This window comes from Sinocyclocheilus rhinocerous, unplaced genomic scaffold, assembly GCF_001515625.1.
Source record: "Sinocyclocheilus rhinocerous isolate Xijiao unplaced genomic scaffold, SAMN03320098_v1.1 scaffold604, whole genome shotgun sequence".
Taxonomy (NCBI): Eukaryota; Metazoa; Chordata; class Actinopteri; order Cypriniformes; family Cyprinidae; genus Sinocyclocheilus; species Sinocyclocheilus rhinocerous.
Window position 1 is genome coordinate 816,265 of NW_015658518.1, and position 21,136 is coordinate 837,400.

Below are 21,136 nucleotides of genomic sequence, written 5' to 3' on the forward strand. Positions count from 1 at the left end.
TTCTTCATTTTCATGTTGAAGTGAAATATGACCCAGACTGGCTTGACAGGCTTCTGCTTGACAGGCTTCATGAAATTCATGCTGTCATCTCACACAGGAGTGATAAAGCATTCACACTACTGTGCTAAACTTCACTTCTTCTCCCTCACAGATTGAAGCTGCTCAGTTCTCGGGCAACAGTATCATGTGTGGCTTCCTGCAGTACTGCGAGAAGAACAAGCCCTGGCAGAAAGTCTGGTGTGTCATTCCTCAAAAAGAAGCTCTAGTTCTCTACTTGTACGGCGCACCTCAGGTCAGTGTGCTTTTATCTCACTGAACCGTCCTATTTCTGTTCCTGCACAGCACTTCCCTTTACTAAACTAAGACTTACTGTCCTCACAGGATGTCAAGGCCCAGTCCACGATTCCTCTGCTCGGCTACCAGGTGGAGGACAGCCTGAGACCCACCGACCCTCCCGCGAGCTTCCGACTATCTCAGTCTAAATCAGTCCACAGCTTTGCAGCAGAGAGCGAGGAACTGAAACAGCGCTGGCTCAAAGTGATCCGTATGGCGGTGACGGGAGAGGAACCAGAATCGCCTGAAGACAACCATTCTACGGAAATCACCCAAGAGCCGAGCTCTAATGGCGTCTGAGCAAACAGAGCAAACTCTCGTTGAAGATTTTAGTACTGACGCGGCAGTGCTGTCGGCAGGAAAAGTGTTGACGCTCCCGTTTGCTGAGCCATCACTGCTGGTCCAGTTGTCCTAAAGTTCCATTTGGATTTGAACACATCCAGAATATGGGGCTTTAAAGCACATGGATATCAGCTTGACCCTTACCTGACAGATTTGAAGTTCACAAAGGATGCAAACAAACGGGGCACATGTGAAGTGTACATGGAGGAACTAAGACATGCTATTCATCACCACACCATACTGACGCAGCACTGTTTTAAGCCTAATGTAAAAAATGTACAATTCAGAACATTTACATGTTGTATGTATAGCATATTGAGGCAGAAATCCAGACGTGTTGACACCGTTGTAAAAAATATATATATATGAGTTGTATATGCAGGACTTGAGCGCTTTTCAAAAGACAAGATTGCAATTTACTGCAAATATATACAGTATATTGCATTCAGATGCAAAATGCTCTGCATGCTTCATTATGGCCAGCAGACATGTTGTGTGTTGTCATCGTTGTTGATCTTAGGTTGGGTTGCAGCGGTATCATGGTATTGAAATTGACAATTTGCTTATCTAATGTGAGGCTGAATAAACTTCACGTTTACTTGTAGCCCAATTACCTACTTTTGATAAGAAGCAACGTCTCAGCTTTCAAATTATGTCAATTTTATCACGAAATCCAGATAATAAATGGCGTTTTGGCACTCTTTAATGTGTGACAGATTGTATCTGCGTGCAGACACAGCGGTAGCGTGGAGCAGGCGGGAACCAATCATCTTACCTTTACTAACACATTACCACGAAATAAACGTAAATGAATGAACATCAGAAGGTATGTTGAAAGATTTAGAACAACTTGTTGAAATGTTAGCTCTCATTTAATGCCCAATCAGTGTTTTAACCACGAAAAGAAGTCAGTGAAACTGCTTGTGAATAACACGTGACATATTTACCTCAGGAAAGTTTGAGAGTTGGCGAGAAAGACTTTAACCTGTTAATAATGATTTATATATGTTTGAAGTTTGTATGGAAACTACCTTATGTGCAAAATCTGTTTTGTTTACTAAATTCAGTAGTTTGGTTAACTATTTAATATTAGTAATGTTTCAATTGAGAGGGTTTTCACGTTTAGTTTACAGCATTAGTTTTTACCTTAAAGAAAAGCTGACGTGCAGCTAAAATAAATTTGATTTAAATACAAAATCAAATATGGAATACAGTATACCGCAAAGCCGTGACACTGTTATCATACCGTTGCAACCCTCCTAGGACAATATTAACCAACCTAAAACAAGGATGCAGATATAACATGTAATCAAGTGAGCTTCAACGCCACCCTCTGGTTTGCAGTGCCTCAGATATTAATCTTTTAAAAGATTCAAAAGTCTGCTGTACCTCGGATTCGTTCCCAAAACGAAACAACAGCAGTCTAGATAATGTGAATAATGTTCACTCACCATAAGCTGTTTCACTTTTTCTCATTTAAAAGGACCTTCGAATCAAACATGAACTAAATTGTGGCTTTGGTGTCAATAGCTCAGCAGACTTATTCCTTAGCATTATCAGAGATGGACAGTGTGTGATTTATCAGCTCGCTAATCATGGTAATAGATTCAGTATTTAGTGAATCAGTTTAGTGGTTGTAAATCAAATCTGTGTTATAGTTTCTGTAATGGATCTTTTATTCGTAGACAGTCAGTTGACCGATGGGGATGGGTGTGAGGAGGTGGTTTTGTACTGTGGGCAGCACGATCACACTCAGTAGGCCCGCTGGAGCAGGGACACATGTATATGTTCTTTAAATACTGTAATTATAATTTTATTATTTAAAAATAATTTATAGTGGAAATGCATGATTTTACATAGCACAAAAAGGCTCTCAGTCTAGATCGGAACATTTATTCATCCTTTGTATTTAAGAAATAAGCATGTATTTCGTTCACACTTACATCGGCATATTCTTAGCATTACTGGAAATTAATTTGGCTTCACTTTCATCACATCAACGTTGTGAGTTACAGGCCTTCTTTCACACTCACTAATCTTAAGCTGAATTTTTATTTGAAAAGAAACCACTATTTGGTTTGCTGTTTCTGAGAAACTGTCATGTGTTAACAATGAACAATTCAAAAGCTACTTGACCTTGAAACATATCAAGGCTGTGAATTGTAGTCATATTTTTGTCTGTCAATCAGTTGTTGATTTCACAGTCCATATTTTCTGAATGGGACGTGCCTATGACATTGTAGTTACGCACACATTTTTACAGGCAAACTATGGAAGCAACTGGGTTGGTATATTAAATGTGAGTTTCTGTATTAAAACATGGATGTGTGCTCATTGTTGCCATTTGAAACAATCCTTACCATGCGATCTGAATGTAGTCTGCTGGTTCTCACTCCCAGAATCCCTTCCACAGTAAAGCTACATCAGCTCTCAAAACCGAGACATACAAATGAAACTGAAGATTACGCACTTTACTGTTTTCTATAAAGCGTACCTTGTAAAATAAAACAAGATTATTCTGCAATGGTTTTGTGCCTCTGCTCTTCACTGCACAAATCACCAGAAACAAAACTGCTTTACTTGCTCAAAGAACTGTACTTACCATCTTGATTTAAAAAAAAAAAAAATCACAAACAACCATCATCTGTTTGGAAAACCATTTATTTACCACTTTAGAAAAAATCAATCCAATACCGAGATCTTCAGAGCAAGAAAATTTCATGTGTTGATTGATAGTATTCAAAACTGCAAAAAAGCAACTATTTGCCACCTAATTCAAAAGAGTAATGTTTAGCACTATTTGAGGGAATATACATGTATGTAAGTGTTCAGCCTTTGGCGTGATGCACTAGGCCACGGATCCTGCGCGTCAGGGCTTGGATAAAGGTGTGACGGGAGCGGGTTTTGCTATACAGACCCTCCACCTCCAGCAGCTTCCTCTGCAATGGCTCATTGAAGCTGTTCGCCACGTCAGTCTGTAACTACACACACACAGAGAGAGAGAGAAGTGTCAAAAACAAGACTTTTTAAAAAATGTTTTTGAAAGAAGTTTCTTACGCTGACCAAGGCTGTATTTCTTTTTGTCTATTTGAATATATTTAAAAATTGTAATTTATTCCTGTGATGGCAGAGCTGAATTTGCAGCAGCCATTACTCCAGCCTTATATAAAAAATAAAGTGTGGAACAAAGAACATGAAGCAAAGCAAAAAGAAAAGAAAAAAAAAAGTACCTGTTCAAGATCTTGCTGGCTCACTCTTGACACACTTAATCCTCTGCTGCCACTAGGATCTACACAGAAAGCAATAAATGAGTCTCTCATGCAAAACAACCCAAAACTGATTGCGCTTTAAAGAAGAAGACTAGAATGAGAGACGGCTGACCTCTGAAACCTGGCAGAAGTGAGTCTTTGGGGTCAGTGGGAGTGCAGTACAGCAAGTAGAACTCTAGGTGGCGCCAAATCACAAACAAGCATGTCTCAATGATATCTTCAGAGAAACGTCAAGAAAAACATGCAACCGTTTCCAGCATTCAGATTGTAGTTCTCAAAAAATGAAACAAAAGAAACGTAATTTTGAAAAGCAAACAGGATCATCCCTTGATTTCTCAAACAGTCTTTGTGTTAGGATACAGGAGCAGAGGGCAAGAAGCTTGGCTCGGTTGTTGACCAGCTGGACGAGTCGGCGCTTGGCAAGCACGTTTCTCTGCACTGATGGGATCTTTTCCACTCCACCAGAACCGGACACCAAACCCTGGCACAGCTTTGCACATAAAAAGATACATTAAACATCCCACAATCAAACAAACACATTTTAGGCAGTACTACTGCAACATTCTCTGTGTTGGTAGATATACCTCCTTCAGTTCCTCAGGGGGAAGCTGCTCCACTCGCTCCAGCTTGTTCAGGCTCTGTCTGTGGCTGTCATGATATCGGAAGAAGTCAGTGGCGCTGTTCTTCAGCAGGAGCAGAACCAATCCCAGACTGGGCACCCGCGCAGAGGGAACGGCCACATCTGATACATGATCACATACAGAGTTAGGTTACAGAAGCCAGACAGAGACAGGCGCTAGACGACCACAAAGACTGACCTGCTGGTTCACTTGCTGACGGGCTGAACAGGCAGAGAGTGAACTGGGCTTCAGCTGAGCTCTGCAGCAGTAGCGTCTGGCAGTACTCCATAATATTGGCACAAATCTGAGAAATCACATGATACATATATCAGTGAAGCAAACTACTGGTGGTAACACTTTAGTATAGAGACCAATTCTCACTATTAACTAGTTGCTTATTAGCATGCCTATTATTTACATATTGGCTGTTTATTAGTACTTATAAAGCACATATTCTGCATGACCATATTCCACATCCCTATTCCGACCCAATACCTAAACTAAACAACTACCTTACTAACTATTAATAACAAGCAATTTAGGAGTTTATAAAGGCAAAAGTCATAGTTAATGGTTTGTTAATCGAGAGAATTGGATCTTAAAATAAAGTGTGATCAAACGACTCAATTTTTACCCAGATTTGTGCCATGATTTAAAGTCTAGTGGAATGGTTTGTTAATCGAGAGAATTGGATCTTAAAATAAAGTGTGATCAAACAACTCAATTTTTACCCAGATTTGTGCCATGATTTAAAGTCTAGTGGAGTTGACAGTAGTTGCCAAAAGTCGTTGCCTGCCTGCCAGACTTGACAGACTTTTACAGAAAATCATAGTGTATGATGGGCACTTAGATTTTTAACCTTAGGCTCTTTTTCCATTCAGTTGATCAAATATTAAATAAAGTAATAAGACCAGTAATCAAATATTTGTAATAATTTGAGCAAATTTTAGACATGCTATTTTATCATTATTGATATATTATTATAGTTTTATTCATTTTTTCATTGGTTTTTATTTTATATTTATATCTGGATATAATTTTTATATTCATATACATTTTCATTGTAATTTCAAGGTCAAATTAAAGTTTAAAAAAAAGGTATGTTTTTGTCAGTTTTAGTATTTTTTTTAATATGCCTATAGTTCTTATAAATTTTTATTGCAGTTTTAGTTAATTCAGTACTTCAAGTAAAACTAAAAGAAAATGTCAAATGATGTCTTTGTAACTAGCTGAACATTTTTTTAAAAATATTCTTTAATATATATTTTCAAGGAACAACATTTATGGTTTTAGTTTTAATTTTAGAACACATTATTGCATTTGTCAGGCATTTCCAAGCAGATTTAAAAAGTGTTCCGATTTTAAAAGTGGTGTAGTGTTTTCCAGCTAAAGATAGTAACACCTGTTGCATGGCAACCTCCATTTCCTCTCTCTTTTCTGCAAGGTCACCAGGGGAGACGGTCTCCTCGATCTGCTTCAGGTAGCGAGCGCGATCGGTTCCCACCAGCCGCACCAGCAGAGACAACGACTGACGCTGAAGGAGGGAGATCGCTCATTTTGTAAACTTCACACATTAACTTGTATTTACAGAATTTCAGCTTTTAAACTGCAATCAACAGTACTGATGTCATCATTATTAACTGTGATTTGTCTGATGTCTTGCATTAAACCATTTATAGTCACATAACCATTCTTTTCTTCTTTTTAAAAATAAGCTTTCGAAGACTTTTTTTTTTTTTCTATATTTTACCTGGAATCTGCCGATGTGTCCCTGTACTTCCATAAGGGCGGCACTGTTGATTTCCTGTCCCATCTCCAGAGCTCCTAAACATAAAAAATCGAGATCCACAGCATTAGTCATCAGTGTATGAGGCATTTGAGCAGCTGTGGAGTGTCTGTACCTGGCAGTGCAGTCTTGCTGATGATGGCAGTGAGGAGAGAGAGCTCCTGTAGAGCGCCCATACTCATATCCTGACCATGCAGGATGGACTGAATGACATCAGAGTGAACGATGAGCCACTGCAGCACCTACAAATCAACACACACAGATTACTTCCCTGTCTAAAATAAATCTAAAAAAATATTTGGCTTTTTAAAAAAATATTTTAAAAAGATGACAAGTCAAAGATTTTTTGCTATCACATAAATAAATTGCATGTTAAAATATATTCAAATAATTACTTTCAGTTGTAATAATATTTCACAATAATAATGTATTTTTGATCAAATAAATGCAGCCTTGAAGAACATAAGAGACTACTTTCAAAAACATAAAAAAATCTTGCTGACCCCAAAACTTCTACACAATATTGTAAATAAACGTTCTTCACCTATGTCCCAATACTGACACACTTAAGTATGCAGTAAGATGTAGCACGACATACAAGTATGTACTTCCCTCATAACTAGCTAAACTCGTTTAGTATATAGCAGATTTGTGAATTTGGATTCAGCCTGTTTCAAAGGAAACATTGTATGGATGTTTGTACCTGTGCCGCCCCCTGCTGGTGCTGTGTGGTGGTGGAGGTCAAGATGACCTGCATCAGTCTGAGAGTAGGCAGCAGGATCTGTCTGTATCGCTCTAGAGGACTAGGAATAAACCCCGATGGATCTCTCTGCCCAAACACTCTGGAAGAGAGATATTGAGAGTGAGATGACATGACAGTGAGAGACATTTTTCTTCATCTATATTTAGTATCTAGATTACAGAGTACAGACCTGAGTGCCTCATTTTGAGGGAGCATGTGAAACACCTGACACTCCACCAGCTGACCAACCAGCCCACAGCGCAGGAGCTCCGTCGCACCTTGTGCTGTCTTAGCCACACGGGTCAGCAACGCCATTTTGGACTCGTAGATGTAGAGTGGTTTGAGCAATGGAGGCTGAGGTGTGAGCAGAGTTTGCAGGGCGACATCGTCCTGTCTCAAGCTCTCAACCAGCACACGCAGGTACCCGCTGTTACACAGGTACACCAGCCACTGGCACTGTCTGTCTATAGACAACACCCGGTCCAACACGGCCAGAGCCAGCATCTGGAAAAAGACGATGCCCTCGATTCATTATCTAATTTCGCAATAACTCAGTAAGATGATGTTGACTTGTTTGCTCTTACCCTGCCAATCTCATGGCCGTCACAAGCGTCTCTGCACACCACCTCCATGAGCGCAGTGCCGTAGCTCTCGATGATGGCCAGGTTCTCTCTCTGCAGCTTGGAGAAACAATCTTCAGGGGCAGTCAAACGCTCCCACATGGAGGTACCTGTAAATTCAGTATTATAATATTTGCATATTATTTTTAGATGTTAGCATATATTACACAATTTCATTATGAACAGTGTTTAAAGCCTACATGCTTTTCATAGGCAGATATGTTGTGAACGATCACTCCTTACAAGAATTACATAAGACTCCAAAATCAATAAAAAAAAAAAAAGACTTGGTATATTAAAATTAATTAAAAAAAATTATTTAAAATGTTTGAAAATTAAATAATATATATATTAATAAATATAATTGTTATAAATGATATAATAATTTAATATATATAAGATAAAAAAATATAAAATATTCACTCAAAGTAGTGAAGGATTATTATACATTCTGTGTATTAGATTTTTAGATATTTATTATATGTATTTTAATCCTAAATATTATATGCAATCAAATAGTAAAATATTATTAAACATTCTAGGATATATCCATGAAAGGTATGAGCAATGTTGCCAAAACCTTTCTAAAATTAGATTGCAAAATGAAGCCTTAAAATTCCCAAAACGCTGTCTAGGAAAGTATGCGTGTATGTGAATAAAAGAACATTTTGCCCTTGCTTTGTCATATCCGTGTTTCTATACCTGTCTGGAGTGTCTCTGGCTCCTCAGGTTTCTGGGCAATTTGCAGGTAGTAGAGCAGAGCACCATAAAGGTGAGACCTTAGACGCTGGAAACCTCCACCTTGATGTAAACAAACACCAGGGAGTAAAACACGAAGTTTAACCATTTAACCTCCATGGTGGAATTAATTTACCCAGGTTAGCGGATTAGTCAACCCTGAAAATACAACCCTTCTAACCTGTGCACAAGATAAAATCCAGTAGCTTCCTTAGGATGAGGTGGAGGGCGGAGTTAGCGATTGAAGCAAATCCTGATCCAGAGCCACCATGTGGCCCCGCCCCCTGCTGCTCAGACAGCACCGATTGGCTGAGTTGTGCTGTTAATGTGAAGACCGCCCCGGCTACAATTGGCATCAATTCACCAGCAGCATCTTCTGATAACACCTAGAGGAAAGAGAGAAGCAAGTCACATGCTGTTCCTCGTTTAAAAGCATCTTCCTCCTCATTAGTTTTCCTACCTTGTCGTGCAGATCCAGCAGCAGGTCTCTGATGATCAGCTGGCGCTGGTCGGCTGGGATGAGCTCTGAAGGACAGGCCGTGAGGATGGTCTCCACCAGACTCCTCCAGCTCTGCAGAGCATGACGCTTTGCACTGAGACTACACCGCACGCGGTTCCTCTCCACCACCTGCTGCAGGATTGAGTTCACCTCCTGATACCGACAAAACAATCAGCACCATGAAAAAAAAATACAAATTGTAATGCTTGCCTGCAAATATCAGAGACACACTCACCTCCAACAGCAGTGGTCTTTGCCCAATGGCCGCCATGCCCTGCAGTGCATTGATCTCTGCAACTAAAACTCGATGGAGCAACTGAAAACATGATGAAACAATGAAAATATTAATTGTATATTCTTATAATAAATAAATGACAGTATAAGGTCTAATGCATGCAGGAAATCAGTGAGCCATCCACATACCTTGACGTTGCAGACCGTGTGTCCCTGCTCGTTGACGTGTTCACAGTTGGTGATGACCTGCTCAATCTGAGCACGCTCAAAGAAGTCCAGCTGCAGAAGCTCCGGGGCCTCCTGACTGAAGTCTATGGCATCCAAAACACTCAGCAGCCTCCCGCGTACTAAAAGAGCAATGAATGATTAACTAATTATATTCAAAATCAGATGGCTCCTTCCTTTCTAAAGCGTCAGAACAAACTGCAACATAACCAGACTTTCTCTTACCTTTGGAGACGGTGCCAAAATGCAAGAAACCACTGACTGATCTACTCTCCTCTTCCATGCCTGTCTCTCCATCTGCTACAAGACAGATTCAGTTGCGTTTACTTCAATGTGGCTGGTCATCGTGAGGAACTTTGGGTGTATGTATTACCGGCATGTAATGTGTGTGGCTGGTCATCCAGGAGGAGGTTGAGCAGTCTCTGTGTGTGAGAGCGCTGACGGTTCAGTGATGTCACTCTGAGCTCAATGGCTGCAGTCTTCATCAGCCAGGACATCTGAGACAGAGCAGCAATCTCATTCTCTGTGGGACATAAAGACGGAATCAATCAGAGGGATACTAATTTGCATGCTATCCTCCCTAAATAGTATATGAAATTATGATTAGTGCATTGCAAATCAAATGAAAGATAAAAATATGTAAAAGGTGTCTGAATGGCACACTAAATCCATAATCTGAGTGGCTGTTTTACTGTCAACAATATCAAATTGCTAATAATAAATAACATGTTTGAAATGAATATTACACTAAGATTCAAAAGTCTGGATTTTTTATTTTTTTTGCCAAAGTGTCTTATGTTCACCAAGGCTGCATTTATTTGGTCAAAAATATAGTAAAAACTTTAATATTGTGAAATATAAGTACAATTTAAAGGCAGCGGCTATTTGCACTAAGTGTAAGTAGAGATAGAGGCTATTTACACTAAGGCTGTGTCTAAGTCACTAAGCAATTATATGCTATTTACACTAGGTGAAAATAGCATATTTTCTCAGCGATAGATGCTATTTACACTAAGTGCAAATAGCTATAGATTCTATGAAATCGCCCCCTATACCCTCATTCACTATTGCCTACATTAGGCCACTAATTCAGTTCACTAGAAGGAGTGAATGAAAACGAGTAGTGAATTCGGACACTGAGTGCACCGGAAGGAATGCCGCTTTTGCATAGTTTGTGCTTGCTGTTTATTAATCATTTGAAACTAGCAAACTAGCAGCTCCAGTAGTAAGATTAAAGGATTTATCTTGAACTCTGTCACGGAAATTATGTATAAACCCAAATCAAACAATTTAATAATCAATTTACAATGAATTTATACCCGTGTTGTACATATGCTGTACGCCATGGATGAGCGCTTTGTAAAAATGAACGGATTGATTATTCAGCTGCGGGCGCCATCTTCTGGCGAGATGCGCGAATTCATTCGGCGCGTGACTCTCACGGTGCATTATGGGCATTCTCTAGCCGTTGAGCGTGCACCAGTTGTACACTCGTTTTTGCAGTGCATTGTGGGATTGAATGAGTGCACTCGAGAACGTCCACTATGGTTTCGGACACCACTAAAAATGGCTGTTCCCTCAAATAGTGCCCTATTTAAGGGTATAGGGGGCGATTTCGGACACAGCCACAGACATCTAAATGACATTATGAGAGTGGCAACGGCTCAAAAACTGGTTGCTGATGTTGATGCACTGGTTGAAGAAAAGAGATGTCAGGTGTCAGGAAGCAGGAATTAAAATCATAATGTGTATGTGCTTTATGATGTTAAACTTAATGCATTACAAATGCAATATAGATATTTCTTTGTTAAAGGAAAGTTCTCATTTCTAGTGTATATTTAATGTTCATATCCAAAGCGAATGATTTTTCATTTGCATTAATTAACCATAAAGAAATTATTTTATTATTTGTTTTCCTTATATAAGAAATACTACTGAGTTGTTAAATATGTTGAAGGCAGTTTTTTTAATTGTGAAGTGAAATTATTGTTTATATTTAATGTAACTGTCTGTACACAAATAGATTATAGCAAATAGCAGTTTTTAATTCAAATTATTAAATGGATGCCACCTTATTGGGACAATAAAGCCCTCCCTACACCTACCCTAACTAACCCTACCCGATAATTTATTTTCAACTTTTTGATTATTTCCTTCATTTTTATTGAAAATAAATGCTTTTCTGATGTGATTTGAAATTTGAAAAAGGAGAAAAAAAGTTTGCCAAAAGGCGGATTCGAACCTGGGTCGATCGCATCAAAATGAGTACAACACACGCTTTACCATCTGCGCCACTGGAAAAAACAACTTACTTTTGTCTTTTGTAATGCTGACTAGCCCAATCACACGTTGGTGTGCCAACTGCCAACAAGACGGGCTATTTGCACTTAGTGTAAATAGACACGCCGTTAAAATAAGTGTTTTCTATTTTAATATATTTTAAAATGTATTTATTCCTGTAATGGCAAAGCTGAATTTTCAGCAGCCACCACCCTTCAGTGTCACTGATCTTTCAGAAAACGTTCTAATATGCTGATCTGCTGCTTCAGAAACATCTCCCACCAGATGTCATGGACACACTAGTCTGTCAAGATCAAAAGCATACCTGGTAGAATGAAAGGCAGGTGCTGCAGATGAGAGAACAGGAAGTCCTGACTGGTCCTGAGGTAACGCATGGTGGGCCCAGAAGTGTCAGGACAGGCACACAGCTGATAGATCACCTGGTACGTACACAAACACACACAGAGACACAAAATAGATACTTTAACGTGACACAAAAGGCATCACAATGTCTGTATGTAAATTAGTTAAACAGTGTGTACCTGGTAGAAGAGTTCAGCTAGTTGAGGGGCCTGTTTGGTGAGCACAGGTCCAGTGCGCCACTCGCTGCCCCTCTGGAGCAGACTGAGGATCGCATGCAGGCAGCTCCGTGGACAGCCAAGAACACCTTATTGATGTAGTCACAAGACCAAACTGTTTCAGGCATAGCATGGTACACATAAGAGTCCTAAATCTGATTATGAGTCAAGCTGAGATCTTACCTGGGTCCTGCAGGTTAGTGGAGGAAACTGGCTTCTTCACTTCATAGCCCAGCAGATACAAGCCAAGATTGGGGCCCTTTAGCTCCAGAGAGGTGATCAGAAGGTTCAGGATGTGGATCTTGGTTTCATGACGAATCCTGGCCCCCCGTTTCTCAGGGTCTGAGTCTGAACAAAGAGAAAAAAGGTTCTTAAATGCCGCTTTAAACCATTTATAGATGATATTTGGCTTTTTTCAAGATAAGGACTCACCATCTGCGGCTACTCCCTCCTGAGCTTCCTCACTGTCCAGACACTCCACAAAACCAGCCATCAACTTCTCACTCACCACCTGCTCATTACAAAACAGTTTTGTCATATTTAAAGCAACCCCAATTATTTGTATTACCAATAGACAATGTGAGGTCTCTTACCTGATCATGTGTGAAGTCTCCAACCAGTCTGGCCTGGATGTTTGGGTAACGTGCAATACGGCGCAGAATCTTGGCACTCTGGAAAGCAGCATCAGGGTTCGAGCTGCTGTGGTACAGGTACCTGTGAAGGCCAAACAAGTCAAATCAGCCCATGTATTGTTGAATCAGACACAGATTAAAGCATTCCTGACATGATTTGGGGGGAAATTATTTTGCTGGGAACAATAGAAAGGTTGCTCGATTATGACAAAAATCATAATCAAGATTATTTTGGTCAATATTGTAATCACGATTATTTAAAACGATTATTAGTGGGCCATATGACCAAAACTTTATATGAAAGATTTATTTAAAGATAGTGATATATATCAAATATATATTTTCTGTAAATAAGGTTGCTATGACATCTACATTTTAGAGACCAGCGAAATGTTACAATTCTCAATACCACAGCAGAATACCAGAGTAACTAATATTAGTTAAAAAACAACAACAAAAAAGGTCCTCAAAATTATTAAAAATAATTAAACTGCCAGTAATTTAAAAAAAGCAAAGGAATACAATGCCAGTAATAAAAAAGCAAAAGAATACAATAGAATAAAAAATATACAAATGAAACAAACTGTGCTTTAAGTTTTTTTAATGCAAGTCTAAAGTATTCAGTTAACAGCCTACTAGAGAAATTGTATAAGCCAATGTAAAATAAAACAGCATAGTCTTCACTGTAATAATTAAACTTCCTTTGTTTCTTATTAAAGCTACAAAAGTCCTTCAGTCAAGAGCAGTGAGTGATTTTGATTGTCTTTTGTTGTTTGATTAATATTAAGCACACAGTAGGCAGCAGGAATATAGCCCGCTATCACTTTAAGAGCCGCACGGATCCAATTTAATGTTACACAAGTATTTTCATTCTCAACTCTTTACATTCATTTATTACATAACCGACGACGGTTTACGTGAATAATCACTAAGCGCCGCATTTTTGTGTGTATTTGACAGTTTAGGCGCTAAAAGATGACTTACTTTACATGTCCGTTTGTGTTCCGTCTCTGAGCGCATGCACAGTAACAATCTTCCCGAGGAAGCGCAAGTTCTCTTTCACGCTTTTAAAAACATAAATAAATCTAATCAACTTAAATAAATCAAGCACGTCCCGTTTTGCAAAAGTCTCGTTACTTTACATTCATTTATTACATAACCGACGAGGGTTTACGTGAATAATCACTAAGCGCCGCATTTTTGTGTGTATTTTACAGTTTAGGCGCTAAAAGATTACTTACTTTACATGTCCGTTTGTGTTCCGTCTCTGAGCGCATGCACAGTAACAATCTTCCCGAGGAAGCGCAAGTTCTCTTTCACGCTTTTAAAAACATAAATAAATCTAATCAACTTAAATAAATCGAGCACGTCCCATTTGGCAAAAGTCTCATTACATGATTTTACTGATTTGCACGTGAAATTGGGCTTTTATGGAGGAACGAAAGAGCACCGCTGCGCTGGAAAGGGGGTGGAATGGGGCGCAATAATCGTTTTATCTTGATTACTGTATTTTCATAATCGTTGGAGGCCGAAATCGAAACTGAATTTCGATTAACTGCACAGCCCTAGAACAATATATGACAGATATGTATAAATAAGGAAGAAGGAGACCTGGCAATGTTGGTGATGTGATCAGCCCGTCTGCTCTGAGCACTGACACCCTGCAGGAGCTGTTCCACAGGAGAGACAAGTAGCGATGTCTGACTTTCTCTCAGCAGATCCATGAATGTCACCTCCTTCTGCAGAGCCAGCTCCAACAAACACAGACAGTGTAGCACTGCCGACTCCAACTGCTTTTTACCTACAACAATGGCAACAGCATAATGTCATCAACAAATACACACAAACTGATCCATATCCAGAAATGCTGAAATCATTAAGCATTTAGTCTCAATTAATTTGCTAAAAAAAAATTATATTAAATATAAAGTTAATAACTAAACTTTAAAGGCAAATAGAAATGTCAAACAATTATAAATACATACACTACCATTCAAATGTTTAATATTTTTGAAAGAAGTCTCTTATACTTATCAAGGCTGCATTTATTTGTTCAAACAGAGTAAAAACACTAATACTGTGAAATATTATTCCAATTTAAAATAACTGTTTTCCATTTTAATATATTTTAAAATGTCATTTATTCCTGTGATGCAAAGCTGAATTTTCAGCATCATTACTCCAGACTTCAGCGTCACATGATCCTTCGGAAATCATACTAATATGCTGATTTGGTGCTCAAGAAACATTTCTTATTATTATAAATTAAAAAAAAAAAATTCAGGATTCTTTGATGAATAGAAAGTTCAAAAGAACAGAATTTATTGAAGTGCACTCTCTACCAGAGTACTGATCAGATGACAAAAGGCCCTTGTGAGAGGATACTCCTCACAGCTCGATTCAATCTCATTCAGCTCCACCTGTTAGAGAAAAATTTAATTAGTGCCAAAATAAAAGGACATATATGCTATATATATATATATATATATAAGCATAAAATTTAGGGGCAAATTGTAAAGCCCTACAAATAAGCACAGCAAATATAGAGCTTTAAAAATAATAACATTTATAACAATTATTGCTATTTATTAACTATTTATTACAATTGTTATCAGAAAAACCACAAGTAGAATTTTTTCGCCCCTAAATCATGCAGGCCTAACACCAGCAGTATATGCAACAAGAAACACAGTTAACCTCAATCCCAGCAGCCTGTCTCTGTCCAGGAACTTTCACTGTCTGCAGGATCTGAGAGGGAAAAATACAACAATGATCAATAACATAATAATTAAAGTCAACTCAATTAAAAACACACATAAGTGGGAAATCCACACTGTTTATACTGAAGTTTAATACACTGTTTATACATTTATTCTTCTATTGTAGGTCAGTTTGGCATTATAGGATGAGGTTTTAGTCAACCTGTGTGTACTCCAGTGATTGCCAGAGGGAGGCAGCGATCTCAGGAGATTTGCCAAAGGCAGCAAGAGCATGCAAGACTTGAGCTTTCAGCACGGGCTGAACACTGCACTGCAGCAATCCCAGCATCACCACCACAGGCGTCCATTGAGGGTGTTCACAAAGAGCCAGACGCGCGTTCTCACTCTGAAAAATATAAGGACATATCTGAACACTGATATTGAGAGCAATTTCATCTGCTTGATGATGTGATGAGGGCTGATCATTAGCACTGGTTCCCTTATTTGATTCTGATTCACAAGTTCTGATTCATATTCAATTAGATTTAATGTTGATTCCGGAATATTTCAATTTTAATGTTTTTTTTTTTGCTTTGAAATGAAAGTGAAAAGGGCCAATCATTTTCATAAACTATGCTTCAGAGAGGTATGCTACAAATAATACTTAGTCAAAACGTTCACTCATCTACAAAAAAAAAATAATAATTAACTGGTCGATATCTAGAAAGCAGGGTGAGTGATAGCCAATATAATATTGATGTACAATAAAGTTTAATGAAATGTATACCTTCTGAAATTAAAAGACTTATTTTACACAACATTTCAATTTAGAATTGAAACTGTTCAATCAGTCATTATATTGTGATGTATGTGTTCTATACCCAGGTGATGATAGTGGTGAGCAGCTGGAGGAACGCTGTGAGGCCTTCTAGCTCTCTCTGAGTGATGCCTCTGATGGGTGGGTGGCGGTACTGCATGCTGTCGGCACTGGGCACATCTCGTCGCAGGTTCTCATGGTAGAGCATGAGAGAATGGAAAAAGTGCTCCCATGACACAACACTGCCCGACACTCCAGCCTGCCGGTTCTCTCCTGAAACAGCCATATAAACAAACTTATATGGTAGTGCACACGACTTACCACAGCACTCATATCACACCATTCTCTTTTAAGATCTGAGGGTGCAGTTACCGTGTGGAGCTCCATTGGTTTTAAGCAGACTAAAGCAGTAGTGGGAACACTGATGACCATTAGCAAGCCCTTTCAGCATGCGCAAGTAAGGGATGTAGAGAGTAGCAGGGAGCAGATCACACATCTGACGCACAAACTTGGAGAGAACCACCTGAGGTAACACACAAATATATACTGGAATTTGAACTTTATTCAAAGCAGTGGTGATGAATAATACACTGTGGAGTTTAATACCAGTAATGTTTCATTTACCAACCCACATAGTTAATTACTATTTCTCATCACCCTTAAATATTTTTAGGAAGTTTATATTGTAGGATGAGCAAAAATGAGGTTTCTTCTCACACCTGTTTGTGAGGGGGTCTTTGGAGAGGTACTCCAAGAAAAGATCCGGTGAGTGAAGTGTGATGAAGAGACTCTGATGGACACCAGAACTCCAGGGCCAGCTCAAGTTCAAATGGATCTTTACTGTAAAACTCTCCAATCTGAAACAACAACAACAAAAAAACACCATTCTTCAGCATTAATTACAAGAGTTCAAAAGTGCTGTTGAGTGACAATGCTATTACCTATTAAAATAACATGAATTAAATTTTAGGAGCAATATGTGATGATGCAAGTCATTTCCTGGCTTTACAGAGATTTTCAATGATGAAGAATTCTATATGTATGTACTATGTGATAAATGTAAAGGGAAGCTCACAAGTATCATGAGGTGGTCCAGGTCCTTGCGTAGAGATGATGGCGGCTCGCTGCCCATCTGCAGAGCCATGTGGATCAGTCGAGCATCTTCATCAGCACGGTTACGCAACTGCTTCACCTGCAAATAACACTCTTCGCTTAACTTATCTCCATACACACTAATTAACATGAGTATAATTTTGTACAGAGAAATAAGGATGAATTTAATCAATCAAAAGTGAGAGTAAAGTAATTTATAATGTTACAAAAGATTTCTATTTCAAATAAATGCTGTTCTTTTGAACTTTCCAAGCATTTCTCCTCACACCTTCATTGGCATGAGAGCCAGGAAATCTGTAATGAGGGAATGCAGCCGGCGGGTGTAGAATTCTTCTTGGCTGAAGCCATCGCTTCCTAGGATGCCCTCTGTCAGGAAGAGGAAGACACCTCCCAACAGCGCCTGGTCTGCCAGAGCCTCATCTGCCTCGGTGAACTCCACTAGAGCTGAAAAGAAAATGAACAAAAGTAGGAGAGAGTATATTAACCTATAAAGCGACTTCATGCATTTTCGGGGTTTAGCTGCTAATTGCATCTACTATAACAAACTATTGTACTGTATATAGAGATCACGCAAAGGCACAGTACCTATGACGTATCATGAGAGATCATGAGAGCTAAAGTAAAATCGATTTTGAAATTAACAATAGCCTGAGCTATGAAAGGCGTGATACCTGCACCCTGTGGAAGCTGTGACACGGCTCTCAGAGACAGAGCCCAGGCCAGCTGCACCACTGCCTGCAGTCCAGGAAGCTTCCAGGCCTGACCCTCCACCAACCGACTGTGCACCGCTGCCACATACTGCTTCTCCGTCAGTAGAGGCAAGGCCTGGAGCAAGTCTAATGAACACACAAAAAATGGGTTTGTGAAAACATAGTATTTCCTACTCTACTAGGAAATAAACAACCTATATTTTCTATTAATCATACTTATATGAGTGTGGATCATAATAAAGCATTTATAGCTACCAAAGATGGTCACAATAAAGCATGAATACCTTCTCTATCCTCTGTTCCTTGCTCCAGAAAACTAACATCCAGGCAATAAAGCAACGCCATGACTAAAGCAAGGTTAACGCTATCCAATGAGCCATCAGCTTCGGCTGTCACCGTCTCCAAGTGACCGATGAGGGTCAGGGTGTCCTCTTTGCTTAGAGGTGACTGGCATGTCCATGCAAACAAACACTCTGCTAGTGACTGTCGGCACTCTTTGATGAGGTCGGATACCTGTACCATATGAATAACAGTTACTATAAACTGGCCATTTACATAATTTGCATATGTAATTATCATCAATTTGCACAGGATGCTTTACCTCTTTTCTGTGTTTCTCATTGCCAAGGCCCCGCTCTTTCTGAAGCCTCTCAAACTCACGAGTCACACTGATATCTGAGATCAAGTTCAGGATTTGTTTGGTCAATCCCTGAGCCATCAGCTCATCCGTGAACCGTGTAGTGAGATTCACCAATTCAGGACTACAAGGAAAGAAAACATGACAACACAGATTCACATTTCCATTATCCTGGGAGTTGTTGAAGTGTGCGATCAATAATCTGTCAACCTCTTGGATAAAATGTTTCCTAAAAAGGAAAGAAGCATGGGAGAATGAGCTAGATCTTGTAGCATGAAGGAAAAGCAACAAACCTCAAGTCAAGCGTGAACGTCTTCCCGTGTCTGGACTGGATGAGCGAGCGAAGGGAGTTTGCCACACAGCGTTTGCCATCCCAGTAAAGGAGCACAGCCACCAGGCCTCGAGACAGGCCGGGAAAATGAGGCTGCTGGTGCTCTCCTGAAAATACACATAAAGATCACATTATCGCATAGTAAATTCACTGCAATGATACAGTATGAGCAATGTGCAGTTCAGTAGTACTAAATGTGTATGTGCAGTGTGTGTACCTGCCAACAGCAGTTCAAGGGCAGCTAGTTCTCCCAGGTCAAAAAGGTCACTAAGGATGAAGGCTTCCGAGATAAGCTGCTCAGGAAGTAGTCGTACTCCTTGCTGGCCCTGAATAGCAATGCCTTCTGTGCTGGCTTTCCGTACCTTCTCTCTCTGTTCTGCACTCTTCATCTGTTTTGCAAAAAAAATATTGTATTTTACAACAAAGGATGCATTTTGAAACTCTGAATCATTTTACAAGTAATACATCAAACTTAATTACAGTACAATTAGAGTTTTCCACATGAAATGTTTTGAATCTATAGAAAGTAAAACCTACTGGGTTTTTGAAGAGGGTGAGGAAGGAAGGTTTGTGTTTCTTCAACTGCAGATCTAAAAGATGAACACTCTCTGGCTGTCGTCTCCATATGGCCCCCTCTACAGCTTCCCAGAGCTCCTTCAGCGGGCCCCACAGACTGGCTCCTGCAAACAGATTCACAATGTCACAAAACATTTATATAATAAATTATTTCTGTATACACATTACCAATCAGAAAGTAGTGTGGTGGGCTGTTTTAAAGCTACGTGGTGTATTATCTGAATTTGTAATTCCTGTTTAATTTGTAATAAACAATTGGTCACAAAATGTCTTTAATGCAACTTTTTTTTTAGTTGATTTTACATAAAAAGTAGTGACTGATTATTATTGCGTGACCGTCGTTAACACAGGACGTTGTCAAAACACACATATGAAGCATCAACATTCACTGTTACGACAGTCCACCGATGACTGGAAGTGGTGGAAAAAAATAGATGCCATGCCGCAAAAAAAGACTCACAAGTAACTATATAATAATTTCTGTATACACATTACCAATCAGAAAGTAGTGTGGTGGGCTGTTTTAAAGCTACGTGGTGTATTATCTGAATTGGTAATTCCTGTTTAATTTGTAATAAACAATTGGTCACAAAATGTCTTTAATGCAACTTTTTTTTAGTTGATTTTACATAAAAAGTAGTGATTGATTATTATTGCGTGACCGTCGTTAACACAGGACGTTGTCAAAACACACATATGAAGCATCAACATTCACTGTTACGACAGTCCACCGATGACTGGAAGTGGTGGAAAAAAATAGATGCCATGCCGCAAAAAAAGACTCACAAGTAACTATATAATAAAACCACCTTAAACTTCATTTCTAAATGCACATTTTAAACTTAAATGAGACATTATCTTGGCCATTTATTATTAACCTTATTTACCAGTAAAGACCATATTCAAAAGTTAGTCTTAAGAGACATTAATGTTTCAAATAAACTGCTCTGTCTAGTCACACAGAAATAATGGTCTTATCGCAACATTTCCTATAATAATAATATTAATAATAGCAATATTGTGGATAGATAATAATGAATGTAGTGTGACGCATATAGCTAACGTACACACTTTAAGCATATTTACTAATGAAGGTAACGTGGAGCTGACGAAGTATTTGTACTTTAAATCTGTTGAATTACATTAGTTTAAATGCCCAGTGCATTAGTCAATACTCTATGCTGTAGAAAAATATGAAGTATGTTTATAATATAGAATATTTAAATTAATACCTGAATTTACCGCCATCTGCGTCGCCATGTCTGAAGCGTGAGAGGGCTCAGGGCTGCCCCGAATTTTGCCGGTGTGAAAACATGACTTTCGGTTTCTTTTGTAAAGTGTTTATTTTGCATTCA

At 39.0% G+C, this 21,136-nt stretch overlaps 2 protein-coding genes across 3 annotated transcripts in view; one reads left to right on the forward strand and one right to left on the reverse strand.

Annotated features, from left to right (window-relative positions):
* LOC107722468 (FYVE, RhoGEF and PH domain-containing protein 4-like) overlaps nt 1–3,208 on the forward strand; it is a 45,742-nt gene extending 42,534 nt beyond the window's left edge. For both annotated transcript variants that reach the window (XM_016530824.1, XM_016530823.1), the window contains 2 exons: nt 152–292; nt 382–3,208. In XM_016530824.1, coding sequence (XP_016386310.1) covers nt 152–292; nt 382–633 — 393 coding nt within the window. In that variant the 3' untranslated portion in view covers nt 634–3,208. The remainder of the gene's footprint in view (nt 1–151; nt 293–381) is intronic.
* Nucleotides 3,209–3,310: 102 nt separating this feature from the next.
* LOC107722453 (nuclear pore complex protein Nup205-like) lies at nt 3,311–21,136 on the reverse strand. Its single transcript, XM_016530809.1, has 41 exons — nt 21,014–21,136; nt 19,743–19,885; nt 19,423–19,594; nt 19,168–19,312; nt 18,839–18,998; nt 18,522–18,750; nt 18,199–18,363; nt 17,796–17,971; nt 17,490–17,606; nt 17,134–17,271; nt 16,787–16,937; nt 16,479–16,687; nt 15,821–16,003; nt 15,596–15,646; nt 15,232–15,318; nt 14,837–14,840; nt 14,510–14,699; nt 12,860–12,980; nt 12,699–12,777; nt 12,450–12,614; nt 12,231–12,355; nt 12,014–12,128; nt 9,782–9,931; nt 9,634–9,708; nt 9,373–9,530; nt 9,185–9,265; nt 8,911–9,102; nt 8,632–8,836; nt 8,415–8,513; nt 7,677–7,822; nt 7,283–7,596; nt 7,054–7,192; nt 6,466–6,592; nt 6,315–6,388; nt 5,967–6,098; nt 4,763–4,868; nt 4,529–4,686; nt 4,305–4,434; nt 4,057–4,161; nt 3,906–3,964; nt 3,311–3,656 (listed from the first exon to the last, which is right to left on the reverse strand). The coding sequence occupies exons 1-41, from the start codon at nt 21,039–21,041 to the stop codon at nt 3,504–3,506; spliced, it is 5,556 nt and encodes a 1,851-aa protein (XP_016386295.1). The 5' UTR covers nt 21,042–21,136; the 3' UTR covers nt 3,311–3,503.